At 41.3% G+C, this 19,610-nt stretch overlaps 1 protein-coding gene across 1 annotated transcript in view; it reads right to left on the reverse strand.

The window, feature by feature from the left end:
• Nucleotides 1-19,610, reverse strand: part of LOC116688228 (copine-9) — a 206,748-nt gene that overhangs the window by 26,809 nt on the left and 160,329 nt on the right. The window contains exons 7-13 of the mRNA XM_032514085.1: nucleotides 17,751-17,814; nucleotides 11,685-11,788; nucleotides 11,003-11,107; nucleotides 7,212-7,253; nucleotides 1,682-1,757; nucleotides 952-1,005; nucleotides 745-806 (exon numbers count right to left, since the gene is read on the reverse strand). Coding sequence (XP_032369976.1) covers nucleotides 745-806; nucleotides 952-1,005; nucleotides 1,682-1,757; nucleotides 7,212-7,253; nucleotides 11,003-11,107; nucleotides 11,685-11,788; nucleotides 17,751-17,814 — 507 coding nt within the window. The remainder of the gene's footprint in view (nucleotides 1-744; nucleotides 807-951; nucleotides 1,006-1,681; nucleotides 1,758-7,211; nucleotides 7,254-11,002; nucleotides 11,108-11,684; nucleotides 11,789-17,750; nucleotides 17,815-19,610) is intronic.

Consider the following 19,610-nt stretch of genomic DNA (forward strand, 5'->3'; position numbering starts at 1 on the left):
GCAAGGGGGGAACAACAACAAGGAAACACAACAACAAGGAAACAAAATGCCAGACCGCCACATGCATGGGGCACACAACAACGGGTAAATAAAACGCCGGAGGACCACACGCAACGGGCACACAACAACAGAGAAATGAAACGCAAAGCCAGCACACGCGAGGGGGACACAACAATGGGTAAAAGAAAGACCGGACCACCACACGCGACGGGCACACAACAGCGGGAATTAAATAAGATGACCATTTCACAAACTGGCATGAGATTGGGCTGATGTAACATAAATCCAAATCCCCCCAATGCCCCATCTCTTATCAGAAATATCTAACAAACTAAAGTCTCAAACCATTTAATGATTGGTTTCTAATTATTTGTTTATTATTAGTAATTGTAATTATTAATTGATTAGCAAGGTTGATATCTGCTGACCTGTTGCTTGTTACTTCAAACATCTTTAATAACTTTTTATTGAAGAACAAGGGTGAAAAAAAAGGTGAACTAAATAAATACAGACAAGCTCTAGGAGCTTTTGTGACTGACTATAGCTAGCCCAGTCGGTTACCGTGCTAACAGTTAGCTCTGCAGCTACAGCAGTTCAACAACGAGTCTTTTGAGTAATCTCTGAGATTCTAGAACCAAAGACATGCAGACTACGTTTGAGGTCCACTATCTGGTGTGACCAGGCCTTAAGACACAAAAACCCCGCTAGAGTCCTGAGATGAAACAAGAGAGAGGGAGCTCTCACCCTCCTCTGATGAAGTCAACAAACGTGTGTTCTGACTCCACTTTAAAAGACAGCAGGGTCACCTTGAAGACGGAGAGAGAAAGAAAGGGAAAACGGGAAGAGAGCAGAGGACACAGAGAAAGACCCAGAGAAAGATCGATCAGACACCATCTGTTTACTGCTCTGGCATGTCACGGCTGCTGATGGAAGCACTCTAACAGGTCTTACCGTCCCTGAATTAATGTATTTCTTCTTCTTGCCTTTCTTTTTAGGATTTATAACCTTGACCCCAAGAAAGAAAACAAGAAATTAGTTTCATTCACATCAATAATATATAGTTGTTATAGTTATAAATAGCTCTATTTCAAAATAATGTATCATTCTCAACTACTGGGGGGATTATTTAGGGAAGTGCATCTACATAGAAAAAATTGTTATGTATTGTTGGATATTATATGCATTATTCTTTGTTGGGGAGCGTGCCTATGTTCAACATTGATTGTGATTGGTGGTTGGTTGAGCATGCAGAGCTTGCATGTCACACACTAGCAGTGTTGTAATGTAACGAAGTACAAATACTTTACTGTACATTACTGCACTTCATGTATCTGTTCAGTTCCCATAACGAACCCAGTCGGACTAACGTTACGTTGCCGTCATGGCCGCCTGTCTTGAAGGGGAATGCTTGGCCCTAACAATCATGTTAACGGAGAACGGTAAAAGTTTACTTTTCTATCAAGCGGCAACAAAGGTGTAGCGTTAAAATCACAACGTCCTGCGATGTGACTATTATTCCTCGTTCCTCTGCTTCGAACCACACCACCCCCCCAACCCTGGCCAGGTGTTGCTGAACTATATAACACTATCAAGAAATTAATAAGTTCTAGATCTCTTTACATATTCAGGGAAATTAAGTTTTTGAGAAAGTCTTGGATTCCTTGTTATCCTTGTATTTTACCTCATAGACATTGAACTGGCTTTGTCCTCTGGACAGTTCTCTGTAGCTGGTGGTGAACTCTCCAATGAAGTCATGACTGGAAGAAATTGATTTCACATGGACAGAGAGAAAAGAATGATGGAGACAGTTACAGTCCTTTCGCAAAATGATTGCCAGTTTCCTATGTGCTTCATAGTCACAAACAACAAAGGAGGAACAAATCCAAGTTTGTGGTATTTAATCAAGGGGTAAGCCAGCCTCCAAGAAGTGTAGCTCCTATGGCGCCATTTTGATTCTCCCTAGCACTGACCCGCTGTTAGCATTACCTTTAACTGCCAATCATTTTGACGTCACTTTGACAACGAATAACTTTCTATCTGAAGTGTTCAAAGTCCATTGTTTATTTCAAAAGAAACACGACAAGGTATAAAAGGCTTCATTACTTAAACTTATGTTGTTGCAGAAATAGGCTAACGATTGTTTCTTAACCATGCCACTTACTGTCACCTGAGCCTATTTTAATGTTAACTAGCATGTTAGTTAGCAGTAATTAGCCTGTGCCTATGTTAATGTTAACTAGCATGTTAGTTAGCAGTAATTAGCCTGTGCCTATGTTAATGTTAGTTAGCAGTAATTAGCCTGTGTCTATGTTAATGTTAACTATCATGTTAGTTAGCAGTAATTAGCCTGTGTCTATGTTAATGTTAACTAGCATGTTAGTTAGAAGTAATTAGCCTGTGTCTATGTTAATGTTAACTAGCATGTTAGTTAGCAGTAATTAGACTGTGTCTATGTTAATGTTAACTAGCATGTTAGTTAGCAGTAATTAGCCTGTGCCTATGATAGTGTTAACTAGCATGTTAGTTAGCAGTAATTAGCCTGTGTCTATGTTAATGTTAACTATCATGTTAGTTAGCAGTAATTAGCCTGTGCCTATGTTAATGTTAACTATCATGTTAGTTAGCAGTGATTAGCCTGTGCCTATGTTATCTCCTAACATATACCTACCTCCCCGTCTCTGCTGAATGGGAATGATTAAGGTTTCTCTTGCACAGCTACCAGAATTAAATTCAATTTCAATTTTATTTATATAACGCTAAATCAAAACAACAGTTTGCGCTTCTCATAAAAGAGCAGGTCTAGACCGTACTCTCTGATGTTATTTACAGAAACCAAACAGTTTCTACCAAGAGCAAGCACTAGGCAACAGACACAAGGAAAAACTTCCTTTAAGAGGCAGAAACCTTGAGCAGAACCATGGCTTAGGGTGTTCATCTGCCTCAACCGACCAGAAGGCTTCCAACTTTCAGACAGGTTGCTCACGTCACATCTACGTCTTCCAGCTTAGTTGGAGGCTGCGCAGTAACGCTCAGCCATCACCAGGAAAGAGCTTCTAACAGACTTCACTGGTCTCTGTCCTGAGCAACGGGACCTGTTGGTCCATTTCTTTTACTGTCCACGTATATAATACTTGCAAGGAAAACACAACATTAAAGGAGCAGTGTGTAGTATTGTGTAGCAGTGTGTAGAGGTCAGGGCTTTTTCTGCATAGAGAAAGTTTTGAGGCCTCCAAAAAGTTTTAAGCGGCGCCAAAAGAATATCCCGTCAAAACGTGATTTTCAGCAACCAGCCTCCCTCTACAGCCTCTACTGTATATATGTGGCTGGCGTTGATTTGCCTGGATCTGATCGGTACAGTTTGTTGTAACACCTGATGTGAGCTGTATGTTAGTTTGGAGTGCTTTAACCCTCTGGGCCCTGAGGCCATTTTTACAGTTTAATTTCCGTCTGGATTCATTTTATAAAAAAGCTTGTAAAACATCAACCCTGTTGTCTACAGTCAAGATATCAACATCATTTTTTTTAGGACAAACTGGGTTATTAGAATATTTGGGATGCAGTGAGGTCACTTGCATGTTAAAAATGGTTGTAGGGCCTTTAAGATAAATAAATAAATAAATAAATAAATAAATGAATCTTCCAGATATGTATTGATATCACAGACAGATACTTAATGAATAAGCCATTTTCCATTCTAAAACACTTCTCATATGTCTTGGGAGTCACACTGTGAAGAAATAATCATTATAACTTATACAGTTGATAAAATACATGCATTTTTTCCAAAAAAGTCAAGACGTTTTGCTCTCATGACATTTACTTATGCCAATAATAACATAATAATGTCATATTTATTGATATTACACCCACAGCAATGTTATACAAGCAAATATGTGTCTAAATAGTGCATTATTTGGCCTTCAATAGAGTCTATAGGCATTTTTGTCCCCTCTGGCCTTCCTTTCAAGAGGGGTGCCTTTATCTCCCATATATGGGCATGCACTTCCTGAAAAATAGACAGGACAGAAAGAGAGAGAGACGTAAGATCGAGCCAGCGGGAGAGATGAGCCAAAACGCGATGAATTATGGATGTAAAGTGGATCAATCTTGACAGTATGGATTTAAAGCCCAAAGAGGCTGAAGTTCCAGGCTGGATAGAAAACCCCCTGTAGAGGCTAGAAAGACCCCGAAAAGACCTCCGTAAAGCCGAAAACGTCAGGATTCAAACGAAACCGAAAGTGAGTAAATCGCTTGTATGGTTCAAAAGTTATTAAACTATGAATCAGAGGTACTTTTTTACTCGTGGGCGAGTGTCTCGGTCTCAGAGGGTGAACTGGCCTGACTTCCTGAGCAAGCTGCAGAGACCTTGTCCTGCTCTGTCTCGTTGCTGAGCCCTGTTCAAGTAACAGTGACAATTAAACTGTAGTTCACACTGTGATGGTCAGATTTGCAAGTTATCTGCGATTCACATGCATGCTCAACGGTAGGGGCGGCTCATTACACTACTGTAGGCCAATACATCGCTGAATATTATACATCATATAATATTATATTTCAAAAGAGAAAACATTACACTTCCTAATGTTTTGTACTCACAACACTATTGTATTAATGTACCAATTACTACAAGTAAATATTTCTGTGCATAGGTACTTTTTCAAGTTTTGGGCGTAAGTCCAAATCTATTCCCTTGGAAAGAACCCCACAGAACTGGTTCCCACAATGCATCAGGCTTGTCTATATGTTCATAATTTTTGGTGTGAGGACATAGAAGAGGTTTTCTTCTGATGACTCTTCCATGAAGACCATGTCTGTACGAGTATCTCTTTATAGTGGACTGGTGTAGCCCAGCTCCAGGGTCTCCAGGTCTTTCTGATGGATCGAGCAGTCTAACGGGGGTCTGGACTTGGGCTGTCTCAAATCGCGCACTTCCCTTAGTGCACTTACAGAAGTACACTACGTACTGTCTTGCATAGTGCGTAAATTTTGACAGAGGAGTGTTGTCTCAAATCGCGCACTACCATGTGCACTTACCGGAAATGACGATCACATTTCATCCCTTCTTCTTCTACTGTACAATTGGGAATTTCACCAGGGAGAGCATTCCAGTCTGCTATTGTGTTTCGCGAAAAATTATTCCTGCTTTGTTTTTGATATTTTAACCAAAATAAATGTGATATATTTGCTCCGTGTCACGCCAGGATGACGATTGCAACACCGCCGTCATGTCACCCCCCCCCCCCCCCCCCCCATTAGCTTCAAACAGCACACACAACTGTATCGTAATATTTGTTCTTGTTACTGCACTCTTAATTCATTAATTATACCTATTCTTTGCAGTCCACTCTTTTATGTATATACTTATGTTTCTGCTCTAAAAATAAGTAAAGTAAATATTCATTCATTACGTTACTGTTCATTTTAATGCTCAGCGGTTTCATGAGGACATTGTTGCCCAGAGATAAGACTGTTGTTATGAAGCATTACCCAAACCACTTACCTAATAGACAAACCATCATTACATCTTTTATATAAGTTGTATTTTTGTTCTAAATGGTCTTCATACAGTGACAATACAATAGTGAAAGCAGAGGTAACAGACCTGACATTTAAATAGACCCATTCCTTTATATTCATTATATGCTTGTAACAGTCATGCAACGTGTAATACAAAAGATAACAAAGTTAAATACTTTTAATATAATTTTATTTCATAAATGTGCTTGTAGTTCTGCAGGCTCCCCCCAGGCCGTAGCTAGTCTGATGGGGACAGGGACCTGAGGGGGAAGCAGACTCTCCAGGGGATCCTTCTACGATCTGATGGCCATCGTCACCCCTAAATGACGGCCCTCTATTCCTCGTTTGTCCCTGAAGAGACGGGTTATACAGAATACACATCAGGTGGAGGCAGTATATACAGGATCTACATCAGGTGGAGGCAGTAACAGCAGATACGTTTTAACATTAGCGTTACGCTACTGTTGAAGTTCCCGGCTGACAATCAGCTGATCGCTATTTTGCTGAGCTAACGCTCACATCAGATTATGTACAACTTGTTAAGATCATACATCTAACACTAAAATCGTCTACAATGGGACGAAAGTTTAACACAAATAACAATATACTACAACACATGTAACGTTAGCTTATAACTTATTTGCCAATATGGTTAATCTGCCGCTGTTAGCTAGCTAAGGTTGGCTTGCTAGCACGTCTAATTACGGTACTAATAAACGTTATAATTCGTGGTACAAAAATGATTATTGACTGTAAAATTAACCAAATATACATTTACAAGTGGCTTATATGTATAGCAAAAAGACTCACGTTCAACTTTGTGTTGCTCCGTCGGTCTCGCTATCGCGTCTTCGGCCGCCGCTATCTAGTTTTTCAACGGTTGTTAGCTCCGCCCCTTCCGCTACGTAGCCAAGATGGCGACCGTTGAGTGTGGAAAGTGTCCATTGGTCTACACTTAACTCTGTGACCGGTTTGAGTGCACCATCCGGGTATTTTAAGTGCACTGCATTTGACCGCACTTCGACAATGTGAATGCACTATGTACTCAAATAGTTAGTATTTAGTACAGAAGTGCGCGATTTGAGACATATTGAAGTTCTTCTCTTAATCCTGCGAGCTGTTCTGTCTGATATTGTTCTTAGTCTTCCAGATCTTTAACTCCCACTCTTCCTGATGACGGCCATATATTAATTCCATTCCCAACAGAGGATATTCTCATCTGAAAACGCTTTGCTGTCTTCTTCTAGTCTTCTCTTCTCCTGCTTTGTGAGCGTCGACTATATTCAGTTTCAGTTTCCTAGACAACTGCTTAGAAGAAGCCATGGTGCTGATTGTTGGGGGGAGTCAGATAAGTCTGGTCATGTAAAACCTTAAGACTGACATCACCTGGTCTTTCCAGACAATGATTGAGAACAATCCATGACACACATGTCAGGTCTCAGCTTTCCAAATGTAGGGTGCATAATAGAAACTCTGCAGGGTGCCAGAACCTTTGCATTTTTTTGTTTTCTGTTATTTTGAAAGTGTAAATGATAGAAATAAAATCTAACTTTTTGTGACATATAATACAAATGTCTAATCTGTTGTTTGATAACTTTTGGAGATTTTCTTATTCTTTATGCACATTAATACAAATTTTTACCTAAGGTGCCCAAACTTTTGAGCGCCACTGTATAGGGAGTGTGAGATCTTACCTCCCGTCTCGGTCCCAGTCGAATACATCCACCTTGACTGTCCTGGAGTGAGGTGAGATGAGGAGGTGGAGGTGAGAACCAGGGAGAAGAGGAAGAGTGTGTGGTCAGAGGGGCCGAAGAGAAAGATCAACAGAGTTTCGGGAAAAAAAAGCTAGGAAGTAAGCTTTTCTTGACCTTCATATCAAAAGACATTTTACATTTTTAAAAACAACACTAACCACTATCATGTAAAGGATTCCAATTGCATGATAACGAGTTTATAAAAGAAGGTTTAAACGACAGAATATACAAATATCTTTAGTACAGATCCTTAAATGCAATAAAAAAAACAGACTTATTTTCCATACAAAACCCGGAGTGGTATGTATAAGTCGCTTACTCTTGTGCTCCACAGCGGACACTGATAATATTCGGAATGCTCTTTGTCATATTCCGATAGCATAACAGAATATTAAATGACTATTAAAGCCAATGCCTCCTACTCTCCCATCAAGTGTTTATCAAGAACAGTATACACAGAACACTGTATACCCCTTTGCTACTGGCTAAAATTTCCACATACACTCACTAGCAGCTGACTTTTTTCTGGTGTGGGAAATGTTACATTTGGCATTCACTCCCGGAACAAAGGTTTTTATCGGCTTTAGCTTCATTTTTTTACAGCCGTTTTGTGCACTGTATGAGAAAACTGCAGCAGGACAGGAAAGATTGTAGCTGATCCCTCTCACCCTGGATAAGGTTAGGGTCCATTAGTACCAAAACCCCACGCCACAAAAACAGTCTCTTCCCCTCTGCAGTCAGCCTTAGCAGCAAGGACGCGGACCCCCACTGACACTCAACTCCCCTCCAGCCACTATACGTTGCACTACACCCCATCCTGGACTATACATCTGCCCATTGCACACAGTGCTTAACAAATTAAACATCTATTTTGTGTATTTATTTGTCTCTGTTCCTTTCCTGTTTCTGTATGTATTGTTTATTCTAATTAATTTTAAATATGTTTGTTTGTTTTTATGCATGCAACAATCACCAAGTCAAAATCCACTTGGGTAACTATTGTGGCAATATACCCCTTACTGATTCTGAAAAGACAATCATCACACCTGTCTCTGAGAAACCCTGTCCACAGGGGATCCTCCTAGGGCCTAGGGCCTATGCTAGACTGTTGTTGATGGACTTCAGTTCAGCCTTTAACATACTCCGGCCTACACAGCTGTTGAATGTCAACCTCTTCATGACTGCGAGGTACCACTCATTCCTCACCAACCATACCCAGCAGCTCAGGGTGAACACAACCCAGTCTGAACCCTTGACCATCAGAACTGGTGCTCCCATGGGTGCATCACTTCACCAGTCCTGTTCACCCTGTACACTAATGAATGTACATGCAGCGCCGCTAATAATTATGTGATAACGTTTCTAAGGATACAACCACCCTGGGTCTTGTCCGACACTTCAGATACAGCTGTGTACAAAACTGAGATCCAGAACTTTGTCCAGTGGTGCAACAAACATTTCTCATCTCATCCCCAATGTCTATAAAACAGAAGGGATGGTATTTGACCCCAAATCCATTGCAGACCACACCACAGCCCATATTGACTCTTCGAAATACCTTGGCAGCCACATTGGCAACAAACAGACATGGAGCATGGTACAAAGTGTCTGCACTAGGGTCAAACAGCGGCTCCACTTTCTTCGCAGGCTGAGGGTCTTTGATGTCGACCAGTAATCGTTACTCCTCTTCTACCATACCATAGTGAAGAGCATTGTGCATTACTGCTTTAAAGCCTAGTTTGGGAACCTCACTGTTCAGCTGAAAGCCTTAGTTCTGCTTCTCTTCACAGTGGTTGGATTCATCTACCAATCCTTTGGAGGCTGGCTCAGGCTTACCTTGGACCAGCTCCTAGTTATGCTGCACTTCTAGCTGCAAACCCAAAATGTCATACTTGGTATCTATTTCAAATTTTCTCTCTTAAACTTAACAATTAAAGTTCTTGTTTTTTACATTATCATTTTTTTTTTCAACAAATTCCACGATGAGACCAAAACCAACAATGTGTTTGTTCATATATTAATACTGTCAGTCTTCAGCTGTCCTGTCTGTGGCAATCAGGCTCAAGCCCATGTCCTACGGAAGATGTACCTCTTCACCCTTGTAAAGAAAAAGTAGGCTATTTATTATTTCTTCTAACTCAATTTCATTGGCCTTGGCTGATTTTCTGTGAAGAACATAAAAAATGCCTTATTTTCAATGACTGCACATGGTAAATGTTCAATATGAACGCCACACAAGGGTTAAAGATGACTCATACATGTTTAATTTAAAAGAGAGAATGTCTCATCAATCAAAAATTAAGGAATAGTGCATTAGTTGAGGAAAATTTTTAGAAGTGGATTAATCCACATCTGGTGTTCTAGTGAGTACTTGTGGCAGTGGGATGGTGTGTGGGGGATTGAGTGAAAATAAAGCAGTGTGTGTGTGGACATGGTAATGACGTGCAACACTGTGGCTCACGGATGTGTTTTTATGATACAACCCGTGACACACACATCACTTAAAAACAGGATTTGGGTTTAAAAAACTGAATTTCAATGTATAGCTTTGATTAATGGTTTATTATATACAGTGGTGTGAAAAAGTGTTTGCCCCCTTCCTCATTTCCTGTTCCTTTGCATGTTTGTCACACTTAAGTGTTTCGGAACATCAAACCAATTTAAACAATAGTCAAGGACAACACAAATAAACACAAAATGCAATTTGTAAATGAAGGTGTTTATTATTAAAGGTGAAAAAAAATCCAAACCATCATGGCCCTGTGTGAAAAAGTGATTGCCCCCTAAACCTAATAACTGGTTGGGCCCCCCTTAGCAGCAACAACTGAAACCAAGCGTTTGCGATAACGTGCAATGAGGCTTTGACAGCATCCTGGAGGAATTTTGGCCCACTCATCTTTGCAGAATTGTCCTAATTCAGTTACATTAGAGGGTTTTCGAGCATGAACGGCCTTTTTAAGGTCATTATTCTGACCAGCACAGAGTCCAACCTCATTTTGGAATATTCATTATGTCGGCCTATACATCTTTTTACTTCACTTCCCATGTTTGTGTATCTAAGTGACTAATGACATCTACCATTTTTTAAATGAGTCCAGTATTAAGCAAGATCACTGCAGCCGGCTATGTAGAACATCATACATTAGTCTTAATGTTTTACATATTTCTGTTTCTGCATTTACTATTTTATTATTCAAATATGCGTGGTGCAGCGGATCCGTGCGCACTGTCACCTACCATTTTCTTTTATTGCTTATTCAAAATGACAAACCTGAGAATAGAATTTTTTATCACAATTACATTTCAGTAGAACATTACAGTGGGCATGTGTTTACTGAACTGTAAGAAATGATGGCCGAGTTGAGTTATAAGTTAAGTCATACTGTACGTGCAAATAAATGTGTCTAGATGTTTTCTTGAAAGTCACTATAGAGATGACTCTGTTATTTTGACCATGTCTAAAAGTATTAATTTTGTCTGAGAATGTGCAGTTTAAGCGGGAGCAGATCAAGCGTCATACTGAATTATGACCAAATATACTCATCAAACATAGGAAATAAAACAAAGGCTTGTCTCTAATATCAGCCTGCTTCAAATAATGGCCTGGTACCTTCTGCAGCTGATGACTAAAGTATATTAGTCATCTGCTCCCAGCAGATAAATCCAACCTCTCCATATGGAGTGATGGATCATAACAACATCTAACCACCGACAAGTATGCGGTCGCTTACCTGTCATAGTCTCCATTACAGAGGGCTCGGACAGGGATGGTAAACGGCTGCCAAACAGGGTTTAGATTGTTCTTGACCACCTCCGTCTTGTGGCAGATGGTGAACCTGGAGGCACAAAGAGACAGCTAAACATAACATTTGAACTTTTTGTTAAATAAATAAAGGTTGATCCATCCTATGCAGAGTTATTTTACAGAGCTTTTATCTCTTATGTATGAATATGTTTGCCTCAGCACAAAATATGTCTCAGGGTATGTTCACACTTAGCTCATTTGGACCAGTTGTTTTGCTTAGAGCGTGTCACCAGGTCCGGGTGGTTTTGGTGGATGTAAACACAGAAATTGCACATAGATGCAGGGCAAAACAAGTGGGCTGACATCACCTTGAGGGGACATGTCTTCAAATAAGATGCATCAGAGCGTTTTCTAGTCAGTCTACATGCTCTCTGGGGACAGATATTTAGTTTTGTTTGCTCCAAAATGAAGGAAAAGGGTTTTAAGGCAAATCCTCCAGGTAAGATGTCTGGCCAATGAGAGAATGAGACTAAGAGAGTCCTCCATCTGATAGGAAAGTAGATCTCAAAGTCCTCATGGGACTGGATCCAACAGAGGAGCGGCATACTGGCCTCAACTGAGGGACAAACACATGGACTGAAAGTCATTGAACAAACACACACACTTACGTCCCGTCCTCGTTGCTCCTGTAGAAGACCATGAAAGGGTCAGACTTGCCAAAGAAATCCTTTTTATCCAGCTTGTTTGCACAGAGCTGCATGGTGGCGATGTCCTGGGAGAACAACAGTTTTGTTTTGTTCAGACACAGTTTTTAGCCCGTAAGTCCCGACTTGGTAGCCTTCCAGGCAAAGTTACCACAAACCCTTCTAGCTAGAGGTTAGGATTAGACAAGTTGTCAGGGGATAGGACCTGATCAAATCAGGTTCCATTACCTTTCTCGAGCATGGAAGCCTGGCCTATCATAGCGTGCAAATTCTATTGAAGGGCGGGTTTTGCCCAGAACTGCAGCTGGATCCATAATAAAGCGGCTGGAGTCCCTGGGTAGCTCCCCTGGTAGAGTGTGCCCCATCTACAGAGCCTCAGTCCTTGCCACAGTGGCCGCAGATTCAGTTTCCACCTGCGGCCCTTTGCTGCATTTCAATCCTCCCCCCTCTCTCCCTCCTTTTATAGCTAAGCTGTCCTATCACATAAAGGCCTAAAAATGCCCCCAAATAAAAATAAAAATAAAATATGTAAATAAAGCAGTGGCAGGTGCTAACGCAGGGCAATAACAGCAAGTGCTCAGGCACAATATATAAGGAATTTATTGTGATATTTTAGTTTTAGCTGGTTAAATTAGTAGTTTGAGCTACCACCACAAATATAATCTATGTAATTATGTTGAAAAAAACATTCGTTAGAATGACATGATATCAGTAAATGTCAATAAACGTAACATGAATAAAACTATAATACATGCACTCATCCGTGAATAGATACATTTTTATCGACAATAGTGCCTAACAATAAAGACAACAAATCCCAAGGTCCCAGCAACTTCCCGCCGTCATTAAAACTCTGTGTGTACATCCATGGTTAGAACTGAGAGCCCTTAGCAGTAGTGAATTACCTACTGTACTTTTAAGGTGATACTTCTCACTTTCATTGCAAGTTCATCAGGGCTGCCACTCTCACGCCACGCATACGAGACGAGACCTGACAGTGCGTTCATCTCCTCATGCAATAATCAAAAAATGCATAACTGGTCACCTTGTGGCATGAACTGTGAAGGGAAAGCTCAAATGTCAATGATAAACTTGCATAAATTAAATGAATCAACGTTTTCCTTCAGAGGTTTTCTGACATTTTCAGTGTAATCCTGTTCAGATGACCATGTCAAATCTAATATCTCAACTAAACTGAAAAGTTGGCAGCCTGTGTTTTTAGTACATAAGTAAGAAAGTAACACTTTATTTATGTAGCACTTTTAAAAACACATAGTTACAACAATGCCAGATGTCTGGCAATATTATCAGTGTCAATCATCTGTAATGAGCTGTCAGACTGAAAGTACACCGCACCACAGCACAGCAATATTACTTTGAACACAGCATACTTCTGTTTTCCTATATTATTGTATGTACATATATACAGCAAATGTATTATCTTCTGTATTAGTATGTTTCTGGGCGGCTGTGGCTCAGTGGTAGATAGCCTTTATTATTTAGACTCATGGTCCATAAAAAAAAAATACAAAAGCAACAACAGAGAAACATACAGATACACAAGACAGACACCAATCAAATAAGACAACTATACCAGTAATCCCATAAGGGGGACTGGTATCGCAGAGCACTGAACCTTGGGTCAATCAAATGTAAAATGACAGAGTTACAAGAAGAATTCAAGCGACCGATCCATTTATACATCAAATTCCTCAGTAAAGCGGAGAAAGTAATAACTCCTGCTTGACAAAACAAGTCACTTGCACTACACCACCTGGGTTTCCCAAGTAGAATACGCAAACAGTCATTATAAGCGACCCGCAGCTTATTGTAGCTTGCCTTTTTAAACTTGACCCACATGGGGGCAGTGTAAAAAGTAGTACAATATGCTTTAAAGAGTTTTGTCTTGACAGTAACAGAACACCAGGAAAACTTCCTGGCAAGTATGTTAGCCTGCATATATAACATGCGACGTTGCCTATACATGTCCTCATCATCTGACATTTGATCTGTTATGATGTGACCCAAATACTTAATTTTGCATCCAACAGTAAGCACATGCCCCGCAAGATGGAAAGATGGAAAATTTAGGTCCTTATCCTCTTTTACTCTACAAAACATAACCAGACTCTTCTTGCCATTATATTTCACGTCATATTCAACCCCATATTTGGAACATATATTTAACAGCTCTTGAAACCCTGCACTGCTAGGGGAGACAACAGCCAAGTCATCAGCATACATGAGATGGTTCACTAGTATGTTACCCATCATGCATCCTGTCTTACACTGTCTCAGCTGGTCAGACAGGTCATCCATGTAAATATTAAAAAGGGCCGGAGATAATATCCCCCCCTGACGGACGCCATTACCGACACCAAACGGACTAGAGAAGACATCCCCCCATTTGATCTGTATGCTCTGATTGTAATACCAAAAAGCCAGGATCCTGATTATACCATTTGGTACTCCTCTTTGGCTCAGTTTTAAAAACAGCTTGTGGTGATTAACTCGGTCAAAAGCCTTGGAGGCATCAATAAAACCAATAAAAACAGAGGATTTTTGTCTTCTGTAGGTTCCCACCATTTCCTTAAGTGCATAGATACATAGATCAGTACCATGCTTGGCCTTGAAACCAAACTGGTTATCTGAACTATACAAATAAACACACAACCTATCTAATAAAATTCTTTCCAGGACTTTTGATAATACACTAGCTAAAGCAATAGGTCTATAATTGTCCACACTCCCCACCTTTCCTGCTTTGTCCTTAATGACAGGCACCAAAGTAATGGACAACAGAGAGTCTGGTAACACCCCATGAGACATAAAACCAGTAAAACAAATGGCAAGAAGAACTGCAACCCTCGGGCTGGCCCATTTCAGGTGCTCTGCAGTAATATGATCTGATCCGCTAGCTTTATTATCAGCTAGCTGTGTTAAAGCTAGATGGATCTCATTGGCTTTAATTCCAACTTTTTCACCATAGACGACATGGCCAACTTCATACGGTTCACTTTTAACACAATTAAATAGGTCAAAGTAATGTTGCCTCCACAACTCTGCTATGTTATCAGCCCCAGAGACGCCCTCTACGTTGCATGGTAATGATGTACTGTCCCTGTTCAGAGCTCTCACCTCCTTCCAAAAGCCATTAACATCACTACCTAGGAGCTTTTCAGCCATAGAGTCCACCCTAATTTCTTTCTCGTGTTTGTTGACATAACGTAGTGCATATTTATAACTTGCATTAGTACGCTTTTTGAGTTCCAAGACTGGCCCCTCTCTCGGCCTGCCTGCCTGAACCCAGGCCTCAAATGCAACCTTCGCTTCAGCATGGTGAACTGCTACATATCTATTCCACCCTGGCTTGATGCTCTCTCTTTTATAAGGATAGATAAATAATGGCCTGCTGGCCTCATACACAGAACCCACAATACGTTCATACATAGTACACGGTGAGAACTAATGTTACAATTTACATCAGAACACAAAACAGCATCCTTGGGCAGATATATATTGCTTAAAAGTACATCAGATCTACTGCAGTATGAGCACAGTTGTTCATTAGTTACCTTAGACCAATCCAGTTTAGCCTTACGGGCCCCATTAGCCTCCTGAGACATCTCAGGAAGGCTAGCACAGTCAAGTGACATAATAAAAGGAATGTGATCAGACATGGACGCCTCATACACAATCTCTATTGAACTTAGGCTAGAATGGGCATCAGATGTACTGATGCAGTGGTCAAGCCATGATGTAGTGTGCCAGGCCTCACTTATATAAGAGTAGCTATCTGCAGGTAAGAGCATTTGGCTGGATAATATAAAATTATTATCATCACAGAACTGTAGCAAATGCCTAGCAAATAACGAACTCTTGTCTGAAATATCAGCATTCATATCTCCCACCACATAAACACTACTGGAATGGTTATCAGAAATAAAAGAGTTAATGAAAGCCAGTCTATTAAAGTATTCATCTTCATTTTGATGTGACTCATATGGTGTGTATACATTCAGGATAGTAAACATTTTATTGTTAATAGATACCTGGACAGCAATACACCAGTCAACTTCCAACCTGATGACACTAATCACAGAGTCCAGTTTTTCATGCCAGAGGATAGCCACGCCCCCTGCTATCCGTCCTCTTACTATTCCCATAGATAGGTCTGTAGTGGACTCACCGGCCCCATGGAAACCTTCACAAAAGAGTTCAGTTTCCCCAAATCCTGTTTTGATAAAAAAGTCTCTTGTAAACATAAAATGTCACAGTCCTGCAGCAGGTTATCCACCACTATACGCCGGCTTCTGTCTCCAGCACTATTGCCCAAGCGTAGGCCGCGGCAGTTGTATGAACCAACCCGCATAGGCTACAGTTTAGTTGGGCAGTGCAGTTGCATCCGCATTCTGTGGACTTATCCCAGCAACAGGTCTAGCTGTTCTAGCCCCCATCACCCCCTCTTTGCGTGGCTCATAATATCGCCTCACCACAGATCCTTCAGGCCACAATTCAGGGTTATACAACTCCGCAACATCGTTGCACTCAGCCCATACCTTAAACGAGCTGTATCTGTTGCTCATGGTGACAATACGCTGACAGTTGACCTCCCGGCCAAGTTGTTCAGATAAGTACCCAGATAGTGTCTCAGCTTCAAGGTCTGGTGAGAATTTGGTAGCAAAAACACTTACCAACTTCGTTCGAACAACCTTTATATTCCCTTGTGCAGCGGTGCCAACGATCGGCTTGACCATCCTCCTGACAGGTCTTCTATCACGCTGTTTTGACGAGGCAGACTGACCCCCAGCATCATTTCTCTGAGCTCTACCCTGTTTAACAACAAGGCTCCACTTCGGCGATTTTGCCACAGCTTCAACAGGGTTGTCACAGACGCTCATAGCCCTTGATGTAGGTGCGGAGAGACCGGCGGCTGTCGCATCCACAGCGAGCACCTCACCATTGCCCGCTGCCGCGTTATCATTACCGCAGGCAACTCCAGCGGCACCCGTAACAGCCAGGCCACGAGTCGGCTCCAACCGCAGCTCCATTGCAGCGATTCTGCTGTCTATGGTCGCAGTCACAGAACTCAAGTCCCCGCAGATATCAGCCTGAAGTTTAACCGCATGTCTCAGAGTGCAGACCTCACTGTACAAACGCTCCATCTTGCTCAGCAGGTTAGACACATCCAGATTGTTAAACGTCACAGGCGGTAACTCGTCCAAGTAGTGGGAGACAAAACGGGGGATGTTTTCTCCACACTCATTTAACACTCTTAAGCAACTTTTGATATTATTAGTATCCTTCTGGCTGCCTTTATGGATCACACACCGTTGTTTGGTTTCAGGACAAAGTTCAAACAACGCTTTTTTGGAAGTCTCAATCCACGCCGAATCAAATGTGTTTGCGGCTAAAAGGACAAGCTCATCCTGAGTCATAATTTTAATTTTCACTGCGAGAAAATTAAGAAACTCATCCTCAACAATAACCTGGCCATCAACAGTCCTGTAGATTGTAGGTTTTAATCGAGGCCTGAGTTTGAATCCAGGAGCTGCAGTGCCCTGATCATCACCATCCGCCATGATACCCTACAAACGTTACAAAGTTATGTTTTACTGTCTGTGTATTTTATGACGACTATAGCGTCCGCTTTGAAACAATGCGAGCATGATGATAGAACGAGCCTGTCTGTCTGTATCAGTCCCGTGCGCGTGCTCAGCTGTTTGAGGGTTAAGACTTGGTTTTAGGATTAGGCTTAGATTCAGGTTCTGGTTAGGGTGGGGGGAAGAGTTAAGGTTAGGCATTTAGTTATGATAGTTAAGGTTAGGGTAAGGGGTAGGGGAATGCAATATGTTAATGACGGGTCCCCACAAAGATAATGGGTTAGGGTTAGGGTTGGGGTAATGTGTGTGTGTGTGTGTGTGTGTGTGTGTGTGTGTGTGTGTGTGTGTGTGTGTGTGTGTGTGTGTGTGTGTGTGTGTGTGTGTGTGTGTGTAAGCCTTGAGCAACAGTGTATGATGTGATACTAACCCGGCAGTTACTGAGCTCCTCGGCTGAGAAGATGATGGTCCCACACTTCTTCCCGGGAATTCCACTGAGAGATACAGAGAGAAAGAAAGAGAGAGACAGAGAGAGAGAGAGGGAAGCTGAGGAACAATAGAAGAATACAAAACACTCCAAACACTTTACAGATAGGTGTAGACCACACCATATATTTTACAAAGACCCAACAATTCCAGTATTCCCCCAAGAGGAAAAACTTCCTTTTAGGGAGAAACGTCAGACAGAATAGGGTGAAGTTAAGGAGTGAATGGTGTTGGAAAAAAAGACGTCCACTACTCAAAGCTTTAGAAAATAATAGGTATATTCTGTTTACAGTATTTATACTAGATTGCTTAATAAATGCTTCATGCCGAAGGCTATATGGTTTTGACTTGCTCTTTCTAAATGTCGACAGGACTACCCTCAGTGTAGATGACTCAATCAGACAGTAACCCCCATCTGCTGATCTAGTTTCAGCCAGTCACATGACGTCCTCAGCAGCAGTGACAGCCATACTGAGCCTCACCAACCACCGCTCGGTCTGACCGCAGCTCAGTTCCTGCTTTCACATTTCTCTCAAGGGATCTGGATTAGAAAAGGAGGCCTGAAGTCCTTTCTCACAGGGAGGACTCCCCAGTCCAGCAGGGGCTCAGTTCATTGAGCTGCTGAACCATACTTTGTTGCTGTACTCCCTCCTAGGGCTGCATGATATTAGGAAATTATATATTTGTGACTATTTTTGACTGATATTGCGATATGATTCACTATATTGGATATTTTTGTATCATTATTCCTATTTTGATTGAAAAATATATGTATAAAAAACAAAATGATTGAAGTGTGATTTTTTTTTTGGAGGCTGTAACAAAGAAAGATTTTTTCTTTAGTCTGTAGGATACAATTTGTAGGCTGGGACGTCTCTGCAGAACCATCCACAATACTTGATTTTAGAATGGTCTGACACATATTTTCCCTTTAATAAATATTGCCCCCCCCCCCCCCATGTGGATATTGCACTAGTTCATATTGTGATTTGGATAAAATTGCGATTAAATGTGCAGCCCTACTTCCTCCTGAATTTAATAAACCAGCTCCAAACTAAAAGACAAGCGTTCAGACATTTTCTGCACAAAAGCTAATTTGAAAAGCGGATTCAATGCACACAAAGACATCAGAAAGGTAGTTTATGACGAATCATGGCAAGGTAGACAATTGGAAAGAGGGCTCTGCGGTGTATTGCTATATTTATCCTTTTGGAGTTACGTAGCCAGACATTTGTGCTCTGCTCTGAGGAGAAACCTTGTGGAAGCATTAAATGTCAAAAGCCAGAAGGTTAGTGGCCTGTGGAGATATGTAGAAGAGTATGGAGCCCGACAGAGAAGTGTCTGTTCTCACTCGAACCTGTAAAGTACGGATGTTTGGACAGTGGCTGTCAGCGTCTGCCAGGAACTCGCCGGCAGCGAAGCGTAGATTTGCCAATCAGGCACCTAGCGGTCACAGCAGACGTGAAAATCTACTATTGTTCCATTTACAAAACATTCCTGTCCCACAGAAAAGAAGGATTTTTGACAGTTGGCTTCAACGTCGGTTGTCATAAAAAATACATGGTGTCATTATTAAGAGCGGAGTTAAATTCTAAATTGGATCCACTACAATTTGCTTATAGGCAAGGTGGAGTACAGATGATGAAAGGATAAAGGAGTCTCCTGCTCGTCATTCTACACATGCAACGCATAGTCGAAGGCCTGCTTAGACCAGCCTGTAACAAAAGTTTGAATGAGTGTGGTGGCATACACAGTTGTGTTCAGAATAATAGCAGTGTGTTTAAAAAAATTGAATAATGCTTAA

The sequence above is a fragment of the Etheostoma spectabile genome, chromosome 4 (assembly GCF_008692095.1).
Source record: "Etheostoma spectabile isolate EspeVRDwgs_2016 chromosome 4, UIUC_Espe_1.0, whole genome shotgun sequence".
Lineage (NCBI taxonomy): Eukaryota > Metazoa > Chordata > Actinopteri > Perciformes > Percidae > Etheostoma > Etheostoma spectabile.